Genomic DNA, 24,395 nt, shown 5'->3' on the forward strand with positions numbered 1-24,395 from the left:
GAAACGTGAACCTATATTTTTCAAGAACAAAGTTAAAAGGACAAAAGTTCACAAACTCAGGTATTTGTATGGTTTCAGTTTTTAAAATGGAGCTCAAGAAATGCAAGACAGTGCAGCAAATCATTTCAGATAGAACACATCTCCTTACGGAATAGGATTGGAAACAGTGACTCAAGTACTGATCAATGGTTATGGAGATCCAGTACCTTGTCAAGTGAATTAGTCCTTGTGCTGCAACTCAGTTATTTTAAACGAGATCTAAAAATCAAGTCAAATGCAAGATCTCTTATAACTAAAGGGGAGCAGTGACCTATATGGGCTAAGGGCAAGTGAATATTCACATGTAGTTTTCTCGCCAAGAATTTGTAACCAGAGCCAGCGATTATAGGTTAAAAACTGCAGTGGAACTGGACCACATAACTATATATTATATTAAAAGTTTAGCACCCCAATCTCACCTCCCCCTAAAATGAAACCACTTATCTACATGCTTCCCTTAGGCAGGCATGCTGGATGATCTTGCTTACAGCATATTGTTAATTATGCCCAATGACCTACTAATAGGAGGTACTGTCTTGTTTGGTAGAGCGAGCTTGCTAAATTCTCATTGCTTCCCTGCCCAAAATGGGAGCCATCACTGGCAAAAAAATACAACCCATCAAGTGCAAGTGAAACTTGTCTACTAAGTGAGATAAAGTCCAAATGATAGTCAAAGCAGGGATTTTAACCAAAAGTCTCTCTAGCATTCTTACCTAAAGTTGATGCATGGTTATGAAGTTATTTGAGCGCTTGGCATTCTTGGCAATTAATGAATAAGTGGGCTATATTTCAAAAGATCTGCAACCATAATACTGCAGGAGTGAATGAAGATTTAATTCTCCCCCCCCCCCCCAACAAAAACACAATAGGCTGAAAACAATATACAATCTTCCTAAAGTATAAAAAGGTAGCTATTTTCTTAAACCATACTTCCCAATCGAAGATTTGAAATATAGACATTTATTTATTAAACATTAGATTACATCCCACAGGTTAAATAAAGGAAGCTGACAGTGTGCAGGCTGGAAATGTGAAGATCCACATCGAACCATTTCTTCTTCTAACCCACTAACTTGGGCTTACTTTAAAAAAGGTAAAGTTCCTGTAATGAATGAAGCTTTGGTTGGATATCCCAAAATTATCCAATGCATGACATTGCCCCATTACTTTTAAATATAAAACTGGACTAAATAGCTAGTTGGCACATTGTCAGAACTTGGAATTTCACAATATTGTAGCATATAAACTGTGCGTGTTGGGGGAGAAATCAGATAGTAATGGGAAATTGATGGGAAAAGTAGTCTTTTGGCAATGCTAAAGACTAATAGTGGGCAAAGTAAAATCTGAGACAATTGCAGGAGGGGAAGAGTTGAAAGAAAGGGAAATGAATAAGAATATTTTAAAAGCAAAGGAGAAAAAGTGCTACCAGCAGTTTCTACAGGACAATCTGTTAAATATCTAGAATAATTAGGAGTTTAAAATCGCTTGCATTTTGTTTTTAAAATATACGGCTGTCCCAGACTAGTGAAGAACAATTTTTTTAATCTAGGGTCTGCGAAGGGGTGTCATGGGGTCAGACATCAGCTTTCTGTATACTATTAAAAAAAACTGTAATTGCAGTGTATTTTGGAAGCCAAGATTGCAGGGGTGGGGGGTTACTGGAGAGTATTGACATTTGCAAGGGGCCTCCTACACAGAAAAAAATTTTGAAAACCACTACAGTAAAGATTCATTTCAGAGCAGGATCAAGTATTCCGAGATTTCATGCACGGTGGGGAGGGGGGTCCAACGGGGGAATTGAGCTTGCAAATATTGAGGGACATTTAACCAAAGTTATTCGGGAAATCTTTAACTCCTTGGTGGGTTATGGTTCCATGGACGCCAGGGGCACCCTCGGATACCTAGACCAATGGCCATTATGCACCTGTGAGTCTAGTGTCAACAGACTATTACAGTGCAGAGCATCATAGCCCAACTCGACTTCCCCCACTTATTTTCCAGCAGTTTCTAAAGGTCAATTTGTTGAATATCTAGAATAATCAGGAGTTTAAAATCACTTGCATTTCATTTTTAAAGGTATGTGGCTGTCCCACAGACCAGTGAAGAATATTTTTTTTTAAACTGGCATCTGCAAGGGGATGCCATGGGGTGAAAGAAGAATCTAAAATGTAGAAAAATTCAAATGCCTTTCAAATGCAAAAATCCCCTATCCCCACAAAATACATTATACCAAAGGGTATTTTTTTTTTAATGTTTGCAATACCAGGAATTTATGTGCCGCTTCTCGAATAACTAAGATTAATTTCTAGAAGTAATGTCAACAATGCCACACCATTCACATTGTGCAAAAGTTTGGTCGACAGACATGGGAGAAATCCAAAGCTACATTACAGCACAGAAGAGGCAAGAGTTTTCCACAGGAAACATACAAGTATTTACAGAACGTCCTTGGACTATGGATTTAAAGGGCTGGCATATTAGGCTCGACAGCTCTTTTGTCTGTTATTTTGAAATAATTCTTCCCCTTTTCTGGTATACTGCTGAACATGGTTGAAATGGGGACGTCAGCAACCCCTAAAAAAAACCACACAAAATACCATAGTTATAACAGCAGAATTACTGCTATAAATCTTCCATTATCAAACTTTAATTTCAGATATTTTACAAACTTTTGCCCCATCACATTCAACCTGAATAAGCCGCAACACAAAGTAAATTACAAGTGAGCTTTGTAGAAATTTGAAAAGCTAGAGGAGCTCATTACTAGCAATTAGCAGCTCAACAAAATAAAGCACCACCTGATGCATAGCAAATAGTCACACTCACTATTTTCTTGTGACCAAATCTCGAATTGGGGTACTGAAATTTTTCACTATAAAACTACACTATGTTGGTGGTTACTGTGGAAGAGAGAGAAAAGAAATAGGTAGATATGAGGTGATGAATATGAGCACAGGATATACCTACCTAATGCTGGCAGAGCTCTCAACGATTCAAGGATATTTGGACTGGAAAATTTTGCTACACATCGGAATGGTTTTCTTCTGTCTGATAAAATTCCTCTGTCATGTTCATCCTTAAAGACAGTTTGTAACTGACAGACGAATACATTAGTATTAGAATTAGTGATAACAATTGGCAATTGAACAGCAGCACTAAAATATCTTAATAGAAAAATCCTTTTCAGATTGAAACAGGGAGAGCACTTCTTTTTCTTTTTTTTTTTAAAAAAAGCGCTTTTCTCCAGGCTGCACTGAGCAATGGAGGAGCAAAGAAATCAGTCAGGGTTCCTGCTCCTAATCTCTATCCAACAACCCCTGCTGGAAATGCACGTGGGCAGAATTGGTTGCAATGGTTCCTGTGCATGAATGGCTTGCGCCAAAGATTACACCCGAATGCTCAACCACACCTCAGCAAGAAGTAATTGTCAATAATGGAGCAGGGGAAAGAGAATCATAGAACAGAAGGCGGCCCATCATGCCTGCTCTTTGAAAGAGCTATCGAATTAGTCCCACTCCCCTGGCCTTTCCCCATAGCCCTGCAAATTTTTCCCCTTCAAGTTTTTATCCAATTCCCTTTTGAAAGTTATTATTGAATGTGCTTCCACCACCCTTTCAGACAGTGCATTCCAGATCATAACAACTCACTGCGTAAAAAAAATTCTCCTTAACTCGCCTCTGGTACTTTTGCCAATTACCGTAACACCCTACCAGAAAACAGGCAAAAAATAAAGTGGTGGTGTTGGTTGAGGAATAAATGTTGGCCAAGATACTGGGAGACTCCCCTGGTCCAATTTTAAATTGTGCCATGAGATCTTATACTTCCATCTGAACAGGTAGCTGGGACCTCGATTTAATGTCTCATTTGAAAGACAGCATCTCTGGCAATTCAGCACTCTCTCAATACTGCACTGCACTGAAATGTTAGCCTAAATTATTTGCTCAAGTTCCCAGAGTGGGCCTAGAACCCATGACCTTATGACTAAAAGATGAGAGCACCATCACTGAGCCAAGCTGACAATATCTGTAAGCTACATTCTACACACGAAGTGTATCATACAGAAGGTTACAAGGTTTTCTTATTGAGAAAGACCCACAGCCAGGCAACATATGCCATGATCTACAACATAGTTTATCAAATCATAGAATGTCTCTCCAGTATCATTCAGTACACACCCTGTAGTGAACCTGTTCCAGTTTTGGTAGTGACCCTTCTCCAAATACTGCTGATGTTAATCTTTTGGCATCTTCTTTCTCTTTGAGATGTTCTATAGTGATTCTCTGATCTTGTACTTGAGGGGTGAGGGGAGAAAAAGAAGGAAATGCTTAGATGAATATGTAACTTCGGTGAACATTCTGACTAGACTAAAGACTAAGTGAATAATTCCCAATATCCAGTAGAACACTGAAAATATCCAGCTTTATCAAAGAAACAAACATAGAAACATGGAAAATAGGAGCAAGAGTAGGCCATTCGGCCCTTCGAGCCTGCTCTGCCATTCAAAATGATCACGGCTGATCGTCTAACTCAGTACCTTGTTCCCGCTTTCTCCCCCATATCCCTTGATCCCTTTAGCATTAATATATCTATCTCCTTCTTGAATACATCTAATAACTTGGCCTCCACTGCCTTCTGTGGTAGAGAATTCCACAGGTTCACCACCCTCAGTGAAGAAATTTCTCCTCATCTCGGTTCTAAATGGCATACCCCATATCCTGAGACTGTGACCCCTGGTTCTGGACTCCCCAGCCATCGGGAACATCCTCCCTGCATCTAGTCTGTCTAGTCCTGTTAGAATTTTATATATGTTTCGATGAGGTCACCTCTCATTCTTCTAAACTCTAGTGTATATGGGCCAAGTCGACCCAATCTCTCCTCATACGTCAGTCCTGCCATCCCAGGAATCAATCTAGTAAACCTTCGCTGTAACTCCCTCCATGGCAAGGACATCCTTTCTCAGATAAGGAGACCATAACTGCACACAATACTACTGTATAAATGCAGTAAGACATCCCTGCTCCTGTACTCAAATCCTCTTACAATGAAGGCCAACATACCATTCGCCTTCCTAACTGATTGCTGCACCTGAATGCTCGCTTTCAGCGACTGGTGTACAAGGACACGCAGGTCTCGTTGCATCTCCCCTTTTCCCAATCTATCACAGGCAGATTATTATCTGAATGTTCTGTTTTTACAACCAAAGTGGATAACCTCACATTAATCCACGTTATACTGCATCTGCCATGTTCTTGCCCACTCACCCAACTTGTCTAAATCACATTGGAGCCTCTTTGCATCCTCCTCACAGCTCACATTTCACCCCAGCTTTGTGTTGTCTGCAAACTTGGAAATGTTACATTTAGTTCCCTCATCCAAATCATTGATATATATTATGAATAGCTGGGATCCAAGCACTGATCCCTGCGGTACCCCACTAGTCACTGCCTGCCACCCGGAAAAAGACCCGTTTATTCCTACTCTCTGTTTCCTGTCTGTCAACCAATTCTCAATCCATGCCAGTATATTCCCCCCAATCCCATGTGCTTTAATTTTGCACACTAACCTCTTGTGTGGGACCTTATCAAAAGCCTTCTGAAAATCCAAATACACCACATCTAATGGTTCTCCCCTATCTATTCTACTAGTTACATCCTCAAAAAACTCCAGTAGATTTAAGCACTATTTCCCTTTCATAAACCCATGCTGACTTTGTCCAATCCCGTTAATGCCCTCCAAGTGTTCTGTTATCACATCTTTTATAATAGACTCTAGCATTTTGCCCCACTACTGATGTTAGGCTAACTGGTCTGTAATTCCTGGTTTTTCCTCTCCCTCCTTTTTTAAATAGTGGGGTTACATTTGCCACCCTCCAATCCATAGGAACTGTTCCAGAGGATTTTGGAAGATGATCACCAATGCATCCACTATTTCCAGGGCCACTTCCTTTAGTATTCTGGGATGTAGATCCACAGGCCCTGGGGATTTGTCAGCCTTTAGCCCCATTAATTTCCCCAGCACTATTTTTTTTTTACTAATACTGGTTTGCTTCAGTTCCTCCCTCTCACTAGACTCTTGGTTCCCTAACATTTCTGGCAGGTTATTTGTGTCCTCCTTTGTGAAGACAGAACCAAAGTATGCGTTTAATTGTTCTGCCATTTCTTTGTTCCCCATTACTGACTGTAAGGGACCTACAGTCTTCACTAATCTTTTTCTCTTGACATATTTATAGAAGCTTTTACAGTCAATTTTTATGTTCCCTGCTAGTTTACTCTCATACTCTATTTTTCCCCTCTTAATCAATCTCTCTGTCCTCCTTTGCTGAATTCTGATATGCTCCCAATCCTCAGGCTTGCCGCTTTTTCTGGCAATTTTATATGTCTCCTCTTTGGATCTAATACTATCATTAATTTCTTTTGTAAGCCACGGTTGAGCCACCTTTCCCGTTTTATTTTTGCACCAGACAGCAATGAATAATTGTTGTAATTCCTGCACACGTTCTTTAAATATAATCCATTGCCTATCCACCGTCATTCATTTTAGTAAAGTTCCCCAATCTATCATAGCCAACTCGCACCTCATACTTTCGTAATTTCCTTTATTTAGATTCAGGACCATAGTTTCGGATTCAACTACTTCACTCTCCATCTTAATGAGGAATTCTATCATGTTATGGTCGCTCTTCCCTAAGGGACACTGCACAACAAGATTCTTAATTAATCCTTTCTCATTGCACAATACCCAGTCTAGGATCGCCTGTTCTCTAGTTGGTTCCTCAATGTATTGGTCTAAAAAACCATCATGTACACACTCCAGGAATTCCTCCCCCATAGTATTATTGCTGATTTGGTTTGACCAATCTATGTGTATATTAAAGTCACCCGTGATTATAGTTGTACCCTTCTTGCATGCATCTCTAATTTCCTGTTTAATGCCCTCCCCTACATCTCCACTACTGTTTGGGGGCCTAGAGACAACCCCCCACCAATGTTTTCTTCCCCATTGTGTTTCTTAGCTCCACCCATACAGATTCCACATTGTGATTTTCCGAGCCAATATCCTTCCTCACTATTGCATTGATTTCCTCCTTTACTAACAATGTTACCCCACCTCCTTTCCCTTTTTGCCTATCCTTCCTAAATAGTGAATACCCCTGGATGTTCAGTTCCCATCCTTGGTCACCCTGCAGCCATGTCTCCGTATTCGCAACTATATCATAACTGTTCATATCTATTTGCGCTATTAATTCATCTACTTTATTGCGAATACTCTGCACATTAAGGCACAATGCCTTTAGACTTGTCTTTTTAAGATTTCTAGTCATCTTAGTTTTATTTTGCACTATGGCCCTATTTGTTTTTCACCCTTGTTTTCTCTGCCTTCCACTATTGCTTCTTCCCTTTCTTTTCTTTCTATCCTTGTTTCCCCCTCCTCTGTCTCCCTTCTCAGGTTCCCATCCCCCTGCCATTCTAGTTTAAACCTTCCCCAACAAGCAGATTAGTTGAGAGCTTAAGTCAATCCTTGCTAGAGAGATATTTGTTTTAAAGTCAATGAGGGACCACTATGTTGGACAGCTACACTCCAAGATATGGGCCCACTGCAAAAAAAAATCCCCGTCGCAACAGATAACTGGTGCGGATGGATGTGTAGCATTCCACTGTTGTGTATCTTTGATCTGTTTAATCGTAGATATGCAATACACAAAACTAACCCAAAGCCCAAGCTCACTAGCAAGAGCATTTCATAATTTTACTGCCAGATTAAAACTTCCATCCCACCACTGCAAAGAAACTGGAAGATTCTAAGTAAAAATGTTGTTTACACGGCTAAAATCCCCCCCCCCCCCCCACAAAAAAGAGGTTTTCCACAATAAAATCACAAGCACAGTTATTGCAATGAAGAATGAGGGTAAGGGCACCGACAAAGACAGAAACACCACACACTCCATCCCAAAAGTACGTACAACATTTTATGAACAATAGTAAAATTTTACCACTACTTCTAGTGCAAGACACTTCTCAAACAGCAAACCAGCACAGGGGGGTGTTAACATTCTCGTTCTGTAAATCACTTGAATGCTGTCACAACATATGAGATTTTAACTGCATTGAAATAATAAAATAAAACAATACCAGATTCCTGGCTGGCGTTTAGCTGTTGTAAAGGTTTCCTGTGGTGTGTAGAAAGTGCCTGAAATTAAAATAAATTGAAGATAATAAAACTCCAACTCCTGACTGCAACCATTTCCTTTATTTATTTAGCAACTTTAACAGAAAAAAACGTCCCACGGTGCTTCACAGAGGAAGAAAGGTACATATACTAACTCTGTGGGAAAGATAGCCGAAAGTTTGGTCGATACATTGGCTTTTAAGAGGGAGGGGGAGCTCTGGAGAATAACAGCGAGTAGCAGAGGGTTTGCCAGTGGTGGGTTTTGGGAGGGTGAATTGTTGAATGACAGGACATGGAAACAGAGCGGACAAATGTGATTAGGACTATTTGCTTGCATGGAGGGCAAACACCAACACAGACTGATTGGGCCGAATGGCCTGTTTCTGTGTTGTAACTTCTATTTATAGGTTTCAGTACTGGCAGGGGTGATGGACAATGCTTAAATGTTGGAAATAAGTGGGCTTAGCGATGAACTGGATGTGGGGCTTGAAGCTCAACTGTGTGTTCAACAGACAGTTTTGTTCAGGTGAGCAGTCAAGGAGAGGGATAGGTTCAATGGCAAACAGTGGCTCGAACTGTGGTTGTGACAACTGACGTCCTCCCTCGTCTTGGCTACTATTGTTATTGCTCCAGAGCAGAAATCTGTACAACCCAGGAAGACTAAAATTCAATTTTTGAATACTGACTCTCTTCTGTTAATTGAACATGGGGAAAGAGAAAGGGGTACAACATTAACTATGTAACCAATCCAACTCAAAGTCAAGGTATAGAGTCTGGTTTACAATAAAACTGTTTTGCTGAAGGGAAAAGAATGCTTTACACTACCGGATTAAATCTTTTAAGAGCGATGTCTCGGAGTGAGTTCAAGCAATGGCCTCGGAGATCCATCTCCTTGAGCATGTTATGTTCAGTAGTAACAACCAGTGCCTGTAAAACAAATTCAGCCAAGTTAGGAAAGGGCCGCTATTTGAAATTTCCATTTTTAACACAGGTTCCTCGTAATAAGAACCAACCCAAATTCTAAGCAAGGAGTGACACGAACTCAAACTGCTTAACAGTCAAGCCAAATGCATGCCAAAGTTATATATCAAGTAGGAGATTGGAGTTCAGCTGTTTGAAAAGATTAACCTTTTTTAAAAAAACTAAGCTGAAGCTGCTTGAACTTGCCATTTAAAAAAAAATTCATACCCATGAAGAGAGCTGTAGACAAACCAGTTCGACAAATGGGATAAGAACAAGCGATAGAAAGGAAATGGTAAACGGTTGATCATTTACAGCAAGTCCACTTGTAACCAACTCAAATCCAATTTCTGGATCATATATAAGCAATGCAGGAAGAACTAGGACAGAGTTTTTCTCTCCAGGGCCCTGGTGAGTTCAATTTTTTTTTCCATCTATTGACTTATTTGCATGATATTTTTGCCCCTCAGTGACATCATCCGAAAACATGTTGTCAGGTTCCACATGTATGCTGATGACCTCCAGCTCTACCTCACCACCATCTCCCTCGACCCTCCACCATCTCTCACTTGTCACATTGCTTGTCCGACATCCAGTACTGGATGAGCACAAATTTCTTCCAACTAAATATTGGGAAGACCAAAGCCATTGTCTTTGGTTCCCGCCACAAACTCCGTTCCCTAGCCACCGACTCCATCCCTCTCCCTGGCCTCTGTCTGAGGCTGAACCAGACCGCTCACAACCTTGGTGTCCTATTTGACCATGAGCTGAGCTTCTGACCACATATCCACTCCCATCACCAAGACCACCTACTTCCACTTCCATAGCATCGCCCATTTCTGCCCCTGCCTCAGCTCACTTGCTGCTGAAACCCTCATCCATGCCTTTGTTACCTCTAGACTTCTTTGGCCAGCCTCCCATCTTCCACCCTCCGTAAATTTGAGCTCATCCAAAAATCTGCTGCCCGTATCCTAACTTGCACCAAGTCCCATTCACCCATCACCACTGTGTTTGGGGCTTTTAAATGCCTCGATTTTAAAATTCTCCTCCTTGTTTTCAAATCCCTCCATGGCTTTACTCCTCCCTAGCTCTGTAACCTCCTCCAGCCCTACAACCCTTCGAGATCGCTGCGTTCCTCCAATTTTTGCCTCTTGCATTGACGGCCATGCCTTCAGCTGCCTAGGCTCTAAGCTCTAGAATTCCCTCCTTAAACCCCTCTCTCATAGAATTATAGAATGGTTACAGCTCAGAAGGAGCCATTCGGCCCATCGAGGCCACGCCAGCTCTTCGTAAGAGCAATCCAGTTAGACTCATTCCCCCGTGGCCCTGCAAATTTCTTTCCCTTCAAGTATTTATCCAATTCCCTTTTGAAAGCCACAATTGAATCTCCTCCTTTAAGCCACTCCTTAAAACCTACCTCTTTAACCAAGCTTTTGGTCACCTGTCCTAATATCTCCTTATGTGGCTTGGTGTCAAATTTTGTTTGGTAACGTGCCTGTGAAGCGCCTTGGGACATTTTACTATGTTAAAGACACTATATAAACGCAAGTTGTTGTTGTAGCATGCCAATTAACATTATAGCAGTGTATTCCTGACACTGTCTTTTGGAATATTGATCATGGTCCACTGGGAGTACCACTATTTGTAGTGGGTCCCCCACACAAAACCAATGAACTAGGGGATCAAACACCCAGAGGTAGAACACAACTTGTGTAGCTACATTATATGTGTTTTTTACCTTTTGAAATAAGCAACTGCCTAGTTTAGTGAATGAAAAATTGATCCATGATGACTTAAGCAGAGCTAGAATAGTGGTTCATTTATCTCAAGTTATATTCTTTGGGAGGAGTATTCTTTAAAAAATCCTTAGAGAACTGCATGGACAGATTACTTGGCTTACAGTCTTTGTGTCGTTTCAAAAACAAAAACGCTCTACATAGCAATTCTTATCCCTGCCAAACAAAACTCCCCCCCCGCCCCCCACCTTCAACGTTTTAGACTGTTGAGGTATGGTACCACAGAACCTTGACCAAGAGGTCACAATTCACAAGTGAGCCTCAAGTAGGGACACTGCAGCTGGGCCCAATCTCCCGGCAGCATCCACACTTCCTGCTGGACTCACTGGATGTCAAAAGTGAGAATATTGGTCAATTTTCCCTTCTCTACCCAGGAGCACCAACACCAAATGTAGCACTCCTGCCCAGAGAGCAGCCAACTCAGCAGAGACCAGGGTTGAACCTGGGACTTGTCCAGTCTGTACAGCTCAGATACTCACCGAATAAACTTGCTGAGCCACTGGGATAATATACCTCACAATATACAGATGGCTCAATAGCATACATCATGAATATACCAAAGTGCTGCATCATGCAACTATATGACATGCACTTACAACTTCAATTTACCACATGGCAAGGTCTGAAACTCTTCCAGAAAACTATTGGGAGGTTGAACTTGGTTTAACTGCTCGTAGTGGAGATGTACAGCAGTATTGACTGAAATGGTGCAGAGTGCAGGAATTAAAAAAAGGGGGGAGGAGAATGAAAAAACTGACTACTGACCACTATAACCCAGATTACAGGTAAAACCAAAGCAGTGTCTTTTTACCTGAGAAACATACACTCTGTACTGCGCAGCAAGATTAGCCATGAAGACATAAGGCGTCTGCGGGTAGTACACTGCATAGGAAGCCCTTTGCTGGTTAGGTGGGGAATGGCGTTTGCCCCAAGCAATTCTGATCCAAACAGCTTCCCCATCTTCTAAAATGTTGATTGTGACCTATGGAGGGAAAATAAATTGGGTTTCAAATTAAACTAATTAGTTAACAGCACTATTTAAAATCAATAGAACTGTTACAAAAAACACAAATCGGTCACTTGTTCCAGGATCTCTTGGGTTACTCAATATAATCTGCAGAGTCAATTAACACGACATAAACCTAAATAGATATGGGCCAATAGCTTGCAGGAGTGAAACATAAACAAAGCAGACTCATAGGATATTATAATTCCTTCTGTTTTGTAAAAGGAATGCAACAGTTTAACATATCTGTTATAGCTTCACCCAGTCGGTCATTTGTTCCAGGATTTCTTGGGTTACTCAATATATCTGCAAACAACCCAGAACATTGGACAGAAGTTTGGTTTGAGAATTTTAATTAGGTTCTGATGAGCCCCACTGTTTCTTTTAGATACTGATCGAACTGCTGTGTATCTCCAGCATTTTCTCTCTTTATATTTAAGATTTCTGATATTTACTTCTCCCTGACCATTGTATGTTAGTTTTAAAGAGGATCAGGTTAACGTGCATCAGCTTGGTTCAGTTGGGAGCATTCACCTATGGGTCAGAAAGTCATAGTTGAAGCCCAGTCCAGGACTTAACACAAAATCTAGAAACTTCCATGCAGCACTGAAGGAGTGCTACTCTGTCCAATGGGCCTTCCATTGGACAAATTGTTATCAAGGTTCTGTCTGCCCTTCATCCCTGGAGTTCAGGTCAATGCTTTTAAGATCCCATGCCAATATCTGAAGAGCAAGGAGTAGTGTCTGTTCTCAACCAACAACACCACAAATATATTGATTAGTCATTCACCTTTTTTGCAGTTTGTGATCATTACTTGTGCATAATGGTTGCTGAGTTTGCCTGCATAACAGTCACCACGCCTCAAAAATAAATGCAAACTGCTTTGAAACATTTTGACAATGTAATAATATACTTGTATTTATATAGTCTCTTAACATTGCACTTGGTAAGACATATTTAAAAATGTATTCTGGCTTATTGTGCGAGAGCTATTTTATCATTCCTTAAGTCTTGCAACTTACATTTCTAATAAGCATTTTGAGATTTATTTCAAATGCCTTTCTGAAGTCTCCAAAATCAAATAACTTTATTTCCTCTCCACCTGAAAAGGAATTAAGCAGTTGTGAATCAGCATATTGCAACAGATAGGAAACAGCTACTAAATGCTGTGAAAAGAAATGGTCATTGCAAAGTGAAAACTGATTTACCTACCTTTTGAACTAAACATTTGATAGGCATTCCATCTTTTCTTCTGAGGGTATGCACAATTATCTGAAGACATATACCAAGCAGAAAATAAAACACAAATTAAACATCTTATGAACAAAAATCAGAGAAAGTTGAAATTGTGGGTGTAATCCTAAACTCTTTTCAGATAACCTGTGTATGCCCAGCATTTTCTGTTTATATTTTAGATTTCCAGCACCCCCAGTTTCCTTGCATCCTCTGACCATATTAATTAAAAAGTCACCAGTCGTATGAAGATGAATATTCCCAGCTACCAAAAAAACATCAAATTTCACAAACATAAGTACCATCGTGACTGTGAATGAAATTCAATCACGCTGCTAAAAATATAAGGTTTATTGGCTTATGACACTTCCCTTTTCTCATAACATGCAAGCCATACAAAATCAATCACCAAGTTTAACGAATGAAGCTGTAAATAAAATAAATCTAAAAAGGTCTCTGGCACCTCTGCCTGACTACAGATTTGCCTGACAATTCTGAAAATTACTAAACATTAAATTCGACACCAATTTCTACTAGATTGTTGCAACTGACCTCCCCTTCCCCATAATACAGAGCAAACAAAATAATCATTCTTTTTGCTACTTCCACTCAATTACAATTAAAAAAAGTAACAAAAAACAAAACCTCAAAACTGCAACCTTCATTTCACAAATCATTCAACATGAACAAGGAACAGCTTCCATATATTTTTCATTAATGCAAAGCTTTCCTAGATACCTCCCCACTCATGTTCCCTTTTCCCTGCCAGTAACAAACCCCAACACACCCAAAAAAAGGTGGACATAGCTTGCTGAGGTAAGGATCCATGGGGATGCCAGTTGCCCTAGAAGGACCTACTCACAAGAGCTCATTGGTGAGGCTAAATAGTGAGTGCTGACACACTATTTAACATTGCAGAGCTTTACAGCCAGGTTCAATTACATCATCCCCAATACACACTGACTTCCAGCAGGGATTACTGGTCAGAAATTGGCAATGCCACCTTCCCATCCCAACAATAATACCCCAATCACCACAACAGGTGAAATCAGCCATCAGCAAAAACAGATGTAGGAATGAATTTGTACCCTACTGGTCTGAATGGCTCAGCAACTCAAGTCTTAAACAGTCATTGGGTGACTTATTCGAATTTTAATACTTCAAATGGTTTGAACATTTACATAAACTACACTAGCATCATCAAAACCATCAATATGAAATTAGAAATGGGACTGCTGAAAATCAATATTCTTTTGAAAACCACAATTGGAGTCTTCGCCAATTAGATTCTGTGCATATTCCTCTATCTCCATCTTATAAACACTAAGATAATTGTAACATTTCTTTTGATAACATTCAAACAGAAGGCAAAGCAGAATGCTAGTATCTTACACGAGTGTGAACTAAAAACAGATAGTGGATTCCTGTGTTTTACTGAGTGTAAAAACATCTGTTTGAGAGTGTTAATTTTAATGGTAAAAGTTCTGCTGCAAATTGGTTACAAGAAAATGCGATTCCGAATGTGCAATGAAAAAGAAAAAAATACTTACAAATAATCTCTAAATCTGCTACTTGTGTTAGGGTTACTCCATTGTCCTAGAATAGATTTTAAGAAATGCATCAAAAAATAATTTTCTATGCAATTGTAAAATAGCTCCAAATTTTTCTGTTCTGCAAACCAAACAAGTTCAATAACAGACTTAGCATGCAACATTGTGTCACCATAAAACATACATTACATAGAATGTACAGCACAGAAATAGGCCATTCGGCCCAACAGGTCCAGGGCGGTGTTTATGCTCCACACGAGCCTCCTCCCACCATACGTCATCTAATCCCATCAGCATATCCTTCCACTCCTTTCTCCCTCGTGTGTTTATCTAGCTTCCCCTTAAATGCAACTATGCTGCCTCAACTACTCCTTGTGGTAGTGAGTTCCACATTCTAATCGCTCTCTGGGTAAAGAAGTTTCTCCTGAATTCCTGATTGGATTTATTAGTGACTATCTTATATTTACAGCCCCCAGTTCTGGTCTCCCCCGCAAGTGGTAACATCTTCTCTACGTCTACCATATCAAACTCTTTCATTATCTTAAAAACCTCTATCAGGCCAGCCCTGGTTACAATAATAAAACATGATCCTGTCCTCACCCAATACAATCAGGAATAAGAACCGTAATTATTTTTTCTGTTCCTTGTCCAGGGACAGCAAGTCCAACTGCAGTGTGTCCTTACCACTGCTCTTTGAGACATCAAATAACAACATAGATGAGGGATTATATTGGTACTTTACTTGTCTAGATGGGTCAACACCACAGTGTACAACAAATTTGCCTACAGAACCAGTATGCAAACCCTTGCTAAACAATTTTCAATGTTTAATAATGCAGCATTGCTCCAGATTTGTAGAATCATGATTATCCACAGCATATTTCAAAGCTCAGCCACTCCATTAAGAGATACTGCGCAGAGGCCATGCGCACAAGTCACTCTCATGTCTCTCCCAGAGTCAGATTTCTTGGGAAGTATGTGAAGAATGATGTCAAAAAACAAACTGCAGAGCGCTACTGTAATCGCCCCATGTCTGTCTAGGCCAGGCTAAATGACAACTAGAGAAATCCCCGCTTATCTGTCTTTTATAATCGGATGATAATTCATCAGTCACCCATGAGCCATTTTGTACACACTCTACAATACCTCACAAAGTGTAGCTAACTGCAAAACCAGATCTTTTCGCGTTTTTTCGTTGAAGTTGACTCTCTGCAGTTGCCTTTCGGACAGAAAATCCCAGGACTTCAGCAACTTGGGGAAATCAGCCATTCGAAACCTTGACAGCACCTTAATCAGGTATTCCGTCCCATCCATCTCCAGGCACCTTTACAGTACATTAAAAAAAATCACTGACAATGCATCGGGGGGATAAACAAAAACACAATAGGCTGCAGGATGTCATTTGTGGCTCAGTGGTAGCACTCCCACCTGAGTCACAAGGTTGTGGGTTCAAGCCCCACACCAGAGACTTGAGCACTGAATCTAGGCAGGCACTTCAGTGCAGTACTGAAGGAATGTTGCACTGTCGAAGGTGCCGTCTTTCAGATGAGACGTTAAACCGAGGTCACTCAGGTGGACATAAAAGATCCCATGGCACTACACGAAGAACAGCAGGGGAGTTCTCCCAGTGTTCTGGCCAACATTTATCCCTCAACCAACACCTAAAGCAGATGATCTGATCATTTCTTTCTTTGCTGTTTGTGGGAGCTATCTGTGCACAAATAGGCTGTTTGATCGAGTTACATCAAGTCTACAGCACAAAAACAGGCCATTCGGCCCAACTGGTCTATGCCGGCATTTATGGGGTCCACAAGAGCCTCCTCCCTCCCTACTTCTAACCCTATCAGCATACCCTTCTAGTCCTTTCTCCCTCATGTGCTTAGCTAGATAAATGCATCTGTACTATTTGCCTCAACTACTCCTTGTGGTGGCACGTTCCATATTCTTACTACTCTTTGGGTAAAGAAGTTTCTCTTGAATTCCCTATTGGATTTATTAGTGACTATTTTATATTTATGACCTTTAGTTTTGGACTACCCCACAAGTGAAAACATTTTCTCTACATCTGCCCTATCAAACCATTTTATTATCTTAAAGACATCTATCAGATCATCCCTCAGCCTTCTCTTTTCTAGCGAAAAGAGTCTCAGCCTGTTGAGCCTTTCCTGATAAGTATGTCCTCTCAGTTCTGGTATCATCCTTGTGAATCTTTTTTGCACCTTCTCCAATGCTTCCATATCCTTTTTATAATATGAAAACCAGAGCTGTGCACAGTACTCCAAGTGTGGTCTAACCAAGGTTCTATACAAGTTTAACATAACTTCTCTGCTTTTCAATTCTATCCCTCTAGAATGAACCCGTGTTTGATTTGACTTTTTTTATAGCCTTATTGACCTGCATCACTACTTAGTGATTTGTGTATCTGTATCTCACGATCCCTTTGCTCCTCTAACCCATTTAGACCCTATTATCCAAGCAGTATGTGGCCCCCTTATTCTTCCTACCATAACACACCACTTCACACTTACTGATATTGAAATTCATTTGCCAATTACACGCCCACTCTGCAAGTTTATTAATGTCTTCTTGCATTTTGACGCATGCTTCCTTTGTATTAACTACACGCCCCAATTTGGTGTCGTCCGCAAATTTTGAAATTGTACTTCCGATTCCAAATTGTTAATGGAAATTGTGAACAGTAGTCCTAGCACCCATCCCTGAGGAACACCACTTCCCAGCTTTTGCCAGTCTGAGTAGCTACCTTTAACCCCTACTCTCTGTTTTCTGTTTTGTAGCCAGCTTGCTATCCATTCTACTATCTGTCCCCTGACTCCACATGTTCTGACCTTAGTCATGAATCTACAATGCCCACATTACAACAAAGTTTCCACTTCAAAAGTACTTTATCGACTGTAAAGCAATTTGGGATGTCTTGAGGTTGTGAAAGGCACTATATGAATGCAAGCACTGACGAAGGGTCATCGACCTGAAACGTTAACTGTTTCTTTCTCCACAGATGCTGCCTGGCTTGCTGAGTATTTCCAGCATTTTCTATTTTTATTTCAGATTGCCAGCATCTGCAGCATTTTGCTTTCAACCTCCACTATCACGAACTGGTAAAGTTTAGACTACCAAATCTCTGGGGCTGTGTCAATGCTATTGAAAGTTAAAAGCAAACATTTAAATCATATTAACCAGAAAGAGGGGCATGGATGCCTGCTTAACTGTGCAGCTATTGACAACTTGCTAAACCATGAGCGGGTGGTCTATCCATGGAAAAGGCTCCCCTAAGGAAATGGTGGAAGCAGATAGTTTTGATTCATTTAACTGCAAACTAGATAGATTTCTTTCAGAAAATATTTTGGGATACTGTACATAAGCAATTTGAGACATGAAGTGCAGCATGCTTGGGAGGAACAGGTGACTTTGGACCTGTGGTTCCCAACGCGCTCCATCACTGGAGTTTTCTTCACGTCATATCTGGGTCTGTTGTCTAATTGATAGATATTGATTGCTATGATTAGTCAACAATTTCATCATCATCGTGGTGGGATTCCATCAGAGCAAAAACCCCAGCCGATTTTAACTACGCAGAGCCACATCTATACTCAAAAGGCACAGCCAAGAAGGTATCCTTATTAGAACTACATTTTCTAAAGCATATACAATGGACCTAACTGTCCACTATATTCTGGAGCATATTTTTCTTCTCTTATATACAAAAAATGTTTAACATTGTAACATCCACACTCAATGTCTCAAGCGAGTAGTGTCAGACTATGCTGTTGTGTTTTAAAAAAACAGTAACAGATAAAAGAATTGTTTAATGCAATGTATATAATCATGAAATGCATTTAATATGTAACCACACGTATTTTATTAACCCCATTTATTTTATGTAACCAAGGCAATTGTATAGTAGTTAGCTTGTTAGTGTGTTCAAACCGCACCGTTAACACTTTGTTTAAATTTCATAGATATAAAAGGACCTAGAATGTCTAGAAAAAGGCAAATGTAAGGAATCTTACAACACCAGGTTATAGTCCAACAGTTTTATTTGAAAATCACAAGCTTTCGGAGCTTACCTCCTTCGTCACTCACCTGACGAAGGAGGTAAGCTCCGAAAGCTTGTGATTTTCAGTAAGATGATCAGTATGATGATCAGTAAGTTCGCTGATGATACAAAAATTGGTAGGGTGGTAAATAGCGAGGAGGATAGCCTCAGTCTGCAGGACGATATAGATGGGTTGGTCAGATGGGCGGAACAGTGGCAAATGGAATTTAACCCGGAAAAGTGCGAGGTGATGCACTTTGGAGGGACTAACAAGGCAAGGGAATACACAATGAATGGGAGGACCCTAGGCAAGACAGAGGGTCAGAGGGATCTTGGTGTGCAAGTTCACAGATCCCTGAAGGCGGCGGAACAGGTAGATAAGGTGGTAAAGAAGGCATATGGGATACTTGCCTTTATTAGCCGAGGCATAGAATATAAGAGCAAGGAGGTTATGATGGAGCTGTATAAAACACTGGTTAGGCCACAGCTGGAGTACTGTGTGCAGTTCTGGTCGCCACACGACAGGAAGGATGTGATCGCTTTGGAGAGGGTGCAGAGGAGATTCACCAGGATGTTACCAGGGCTGGAGCGCTTCAGCTATGAAGAGAGACTGGGAAGATTGGGTTTGTTTTCCTTGGAGCAGAGGAGGCTGAGGGGGGACATGATTGAGGTGTACAAAATTATGAGGGGCACAAATAGGATGGATACTAAGGAGCTTTTTCCCTTCGTTGAGGGTACTATAACAAGGGGACATAGATTCAAGGTAAAAGGCGGGAGGTTTAGAAGGGATTTGAGAAAGAAGTTTTTCACCCAGAGGGTGGTTGGAGTCTGGAACTCACTGCCTGAAAGGGTTGTGGAGGCAGGAACCCTCACAACATTCAAGAAGCATTTGGATGAGCACTTGAAATGCCATAGCATACAAGGCTACGGACCAAATGCTGGAATATGGGATTAGAGTAGACAGGGCTGATGGCCGGCGCGGACACGATGGGCCGAAGGGCCTCTATCCGTGCTGTATAACTCTATGACTCTATGACATGATCCTCAGCTACAGTGCAAAAATATACAGCTCGAACCAAGGTTCAGAGAAGAGGAACCCCAACAGTACGGACGAGATTTGTCTGGGCAGGCATAAAGGCTGGCACTCGCCCACGCCGGTGTAGTCTGAAGAAGTCCGCAGAAAGCAGGATCTGTGGGATCCAAGGGGCGGGGACCCGAGCGGACCGGAAGAGGTCAAGGAACAAGCTCTATCCAGCGTAGAAGTGGGTAATATATCTCCAGTTTCTATTCTGTAAACTAATGCTTAAATACTAAGAGTATTAAACAGTTTTTTGCAATAAAGTAATTTCCACTGTAACCAATTGGTGTCAACTCGAATCTTTCGAAACTGGGAAGTAGCGGAGCAGGGGCTCCCTAAGAGGTCACGGACCCTATTCCCAACAGCAGGCAGAGTCATAGAAGTTTTCAGCACAGAAGGCCATTCAGCCCATCGTGTGTGTGCCCCTGTATTTTCCTCTCCTTCAAATATTTATTCAATTTTCCCTTAAAAGATGCAATGCTCTCGGCTTCAAACACTCCCTGTGGCAAAGCATTCCATGCTCCAATCCTCTGCATAAAGAAATTTCACCTAACCCCTCTCCTCACTTAATGGTAATATTAAATTGATGACCCCTCATCACTGACTACCCAACCAGAGGAAATAATCTTTTCCTATTAATTATCAAATCATTTCATAACTTTAAAAACTCCATTAAATCGTCTCTTAGCCTTCTCTGCTCCAGTGGAAATAGTCTCACAGGAGGAGGCCATTCAGCCCACTGTGCCTGCTCTTTGAAAGAGTTATCCAATTAGTCCCATTCCCCTGTTCTTTCCCCACAGCCCTATAATCTTTTTTTCCCTTCAAGTATTTATCCAATACCTTTTGAAAGTTACTATTGAATCTGCTCCACCACCCTTCCAAGCAGTACATTCCAGATCATTACAACTCGCTGCGTAAAAAAATGTTTCCTTATGTCGCCTCTGGCTCTTTTGCCGATCACCTTAAATCTGTGTCCACTAGTTACCGGCCCTTCTGCCACTGGAAATAGTTTCTCCTTATTTACTCTATCAAAACCATTCATGATTTTGAACACCTCTATCAAATCTCTCCTTAACCTTCTCTGCTCTAAGGAGAATAACCCCAATTTCTCCAGTCTCTCCACATAACTGAAGTCCCTCATTCCTGATACCATTCTAGTAAATCTCCTCTGTACCCTCTCTAAGGCCTTGACATCCTTCCTAAAGTGTGGTGTCCAGAATTAAACACAATACCCCAGCTGAGGCCTAACCAGTGTTTTATAAAGGTTTAGTATAACTTCCTTGCTTTTGTTCTCTATGCCTCTATTAATGAAGCCGAGGATCCCATATCTTTTTAACAGCCACTGTCAAAGATTTGTGTACGTGCACCCCCAGATCTCTGTTCCTGCACCCCCTTTAAAATTGTACCATTTAGTTTATATTGCCTCTCCTCATTCTTAACAAAATGCATCACTTCACACTTCTCTGCATTAAATTTCATCTGCCATGTGTCACCAGTCTGTCTATGTCCTCCTGAAATCTGTTACTATCTTAAGTTTCTCCTCAACTATATTATGGCTTTAACACCTTTTCTATAATGGGACACCTAGAAAAGCACTGATTTCATTAACTTCAGATCATAACCACTGCTCCCATTTTTTCCTGACAGCAAGTGCTGGTAATGGTTCTGCTGTTGCCATTTACAGCTCTTCTAGACACATCCTTTGTTTCTTTACTTGTCCCATTACCATCTCCTTTTGCCTTGCACCATCATCACTTCTGTCATTTAATCACCCCTGCCCTCCACACTGTCACAGACCTTCCCTATTGCTTTGCTTTCCTCCTCCTCCTCCTCCTCCCTTTGCCTGGCTCTAGACTTGCTTTAAAACTGTTAAATCTTTGACTTCTTCCAGTTTGGACAAAAGGTCATCGACCTGAAACGTTAACTTTGTTTTTCTCTCCACAGATGCTGGAAAAAAGCACAGAAATAAACCAACCGGAGCTTTTAAAACCCACCACCAAAAAAATTAAATTTAAATTCAACCGTTGCACGTTCCACTTGCTTCAAACCGCCCTTAATCCCAGCATTTTCTGTTTTTTTTTCAGATTTCCAGCATCCACAGTATTTTGATTTTGACCTACAAAACCAATGTTTTGCACAAATTTATTACTCCTGCATTCAATGCACAAATTTATAAAACAGAAAATGCCATTGGATTTGCTTTTTTTTTTAAAAAAGAAAAAAACATTTATATAGCACCTTTCATGACCTGAAGACGCCCCAAAGCGTTTCACAGCCAATTAAGTACCTTTGGTGTAATCACTGTTGTAATGTAGGAAATGTGACAGCTAATTTATGCACAGCAAAGTCCCACAAAGAGCAATGAGATAACGACCAGGTAAACGGTTTTTAGTGATGTTAGTTGATGGATAAATATTGCCCAAGGGATTGGGAGAAGTCCCCTGCTCTTCTTCAAAATGTGGAGATGCCGGTGATGGACTGGGGTTGACAATTATAAACAATTTTACAACACCAAGTTATAGTCCAGCAATTTTATTTTAAATTCACAAGCTTTCGGAGGCTTCCTCCTTCCTCAGGTGAACGATGTGAAAATGAAATCCTCGAAATGAAATCGCATTTATAATTCACAGAACAATGCTTGGTGATTACAGACAGTTTTTCAACTGCCCGTTGCCAAGGCAATCAGTGTGCAGACAGACAGGTGTTACCTGCCAGGTCTCAGAATATACAAATCACCAAAAAAAACAACAAACAAAAAAAAAGAGATAGAGAGGTAGAAACATAGAAAAGACAGCAACTGACCCGTTATATTAAAAACAGATAACATTTGTTCGCTGGTGGGGTAACGTGTAGCGTGACATGAACCCAAGATCCCGGTTGAGGCCGTCCTCATGGGTGCGGAACTTGGCTATCAATTTCTGCTCGACGATTTTGCGTTGTCGTGTGTCTCGAAGGCCGCCTTGGAGTACGCTTACCCGAAGGTCGGTGGATGAATGTCCATGACTGCTGAAGTGTTCCCCGACTGGGAGGGAACCCTCCTGTTTGGCGATTGTTGCGCGGTGTCCGTTCATCCGTTGTCGCAGTGTCTGCATGGTCTCGCCAATGCACCATGCTCTGGGGCATCCTTTCCTGCAACGTATGAGGTAGACAACGTTGGCCGAGTCACAGGAGTTGACTGTGACTCGGCCAACGTTGTCTACCTCATACGTTGGAGGAAAGGATGCCCCAGAGCATGGTGCATTGGCGAGACCATGCAGACACTGCGACAACGGATGAACGGACACCGCGCAACAATCGCCAAACAGGAGGGTTCCCTCCCAGTCGGGGAACACTTCAGCAGTCATGGACATTCATCCACCGACCTTCGGGTAAGCGTACTCCAAGGCGGCCTTCGAGACACACGACAACGCAAAATCGTCGAGCAGAAATCGATAGCCAAGTTCCGCACCCATGAGGACGGCCTCAACCGGGATCTTGGGTTCATGTCACGCTACACGTTACCCCACCAGCGAACAAATGTTATCTGTTTTTAATATAACGGGTCAGTTGCTGTCTTTTCTATGTTTCTACCTCTCTATCTCTTTTTTTTTGTTTGTTGTTTTTTTTGGTGATTTGTATATTCTGAGACCTGGCAGGTAACACCTGTCTGTCTGCACACTGATTGCCTTGGCAACGGGCAGTTGAAAAAACTGTCTGTAATCACCAAGCATTGTTCTGTGAATTATAAATGCGATTTCATTTCGAGGATTTCATTTTCACATCGTTCACCTGACGAAGGAGGAAGCCTCCGAAAGCTTGTGAATTTAAAATAAAATTGCTGGACTATAACTTGGTGTTGTAAAATTGTTTACAATTCTTCAAAATGACGTGAGATCTTTCGCCTGCACTCAAGAGGGCAGAGAGTCTCCTTTCAACATGTCATCCGAAAGACCCCCGCCTCCCAACAGTGCAGCACTCAAGTACTGTGCTGGGAGTGTCAGCCTAGATTTTGTGCTCAAATGTCTGGAGTGGGACATGAACTTACAACCTTCTGGCTCAGAGGTGAGAGCTGCCAACCCCACTGCCGACACCTTATAAAATATACAGTGATGCACCACGTACACAGGCAACTAAACATTACGTGACAGCTTCGTGTTGTGAACTAGGCCTTCACAGATGTCACAATGGTTTCTATTGACCGGCGGCCAAGAGATGCAGTTGTCCTAAGGATCGAGCACAGCGCTCACCTGATAAACTTATCGCGGGTGGAATGTTTTAAGTGTCTCCGAGGAAAAAACGGTGTAACTCGAGATGAATGCTCGGGAAGTAATTGGGCCGACCAACGGACCGCCGCCGCCGCCGCCGCCTCCGGCCTGGATTTACTGTCTCTCGGACGCCGACTTGTTCACCGGGTTTAGCGAGCGGAGTTCTCAGCCCCGCTGTAATAGCGATGGGGTTTTTCTTCGTCCCCCGAACCTTACCTCAAAACCGAGCTTCCATTCACCGCCGACAGACGCACGCCCCCAAACCCCGC

At 41.5% G+C, this 24,395-nt stretch overlaps 1 protein-coding gene across 1 annotated transcript; it reads right to left on the reverse strand.

Moving 5' to 3' along the window:
• Positions 1-983: 983 nt before the first annotated feature.
• Positions 984-24,378, reverse strand: cenpn (centromere protein N). The gene is made up of 11 exons (XM_067998146.1): positions 24,109-24,378; positions 15,897-16,074; positions 14,751-14,796; positions 13,180-13,239; positions 12,990-13,069; positions 11,773-11,943; positions 9,031-9,132; positions 8,169-8,226; positions 4,215-4,330; positions 3,007-3,133; positions 984-2,613 (listed from the first exon to the last, which is right to left on the reverse strand). Exons 2-11 carry the CDS (start codon positions 16,062-16,064, stop codon positions 2,501-2,503), a joined length of 1,041 nt encoding a protein of 346 aa, XP_067854247.1. The 5' UTR covers positions 16,065-16,074; positions 24,109-24,378; the 3' UTR covers positions 984-2,500.
• Between the last annotated feature and the right edge of the window lie 17 nt (positions 24,379-24,395).

Source organism: Heptranchias perlo, chromosome 16, assembly GCF_035084215.1.
Source record: "Heptranchias perlo isolate sHepPer1 chromosome 16, sHepPer1.hap1, whole genome shotgun sequence".
In the NCBI taxonomy this organism is placed as follows: Eukaryota; Metazoa; Chordata; class Chondrichthyes; order Hexanchiformes; family Hexanchidae; genus Heptranchias; species Heptranchias perlo.

Coding starts and splice junctions, on each gene's coding strand:
- cenpn (XM_067998146.1), bottom strand. CDS start 16,064: ATGGATGGGACGGAATACCTGATTAAGGTGCTGTCAAGGTTTCGAATG. Junction 13,070..13,179: donor TCAAATGTTTAGTTCAAAAG/GTAGGTAAATCA, acceptor ATTCCTTTTCAG/GTGGAGAGGAAATAAAGTTA. Junction 2,614..3,006: donor GAGAGCTCTGCCAGCATTAG/GTAGGTATATCC, acceptor GGTTTTTTTTAG/GGGTTGCTGACGTCCCCATT.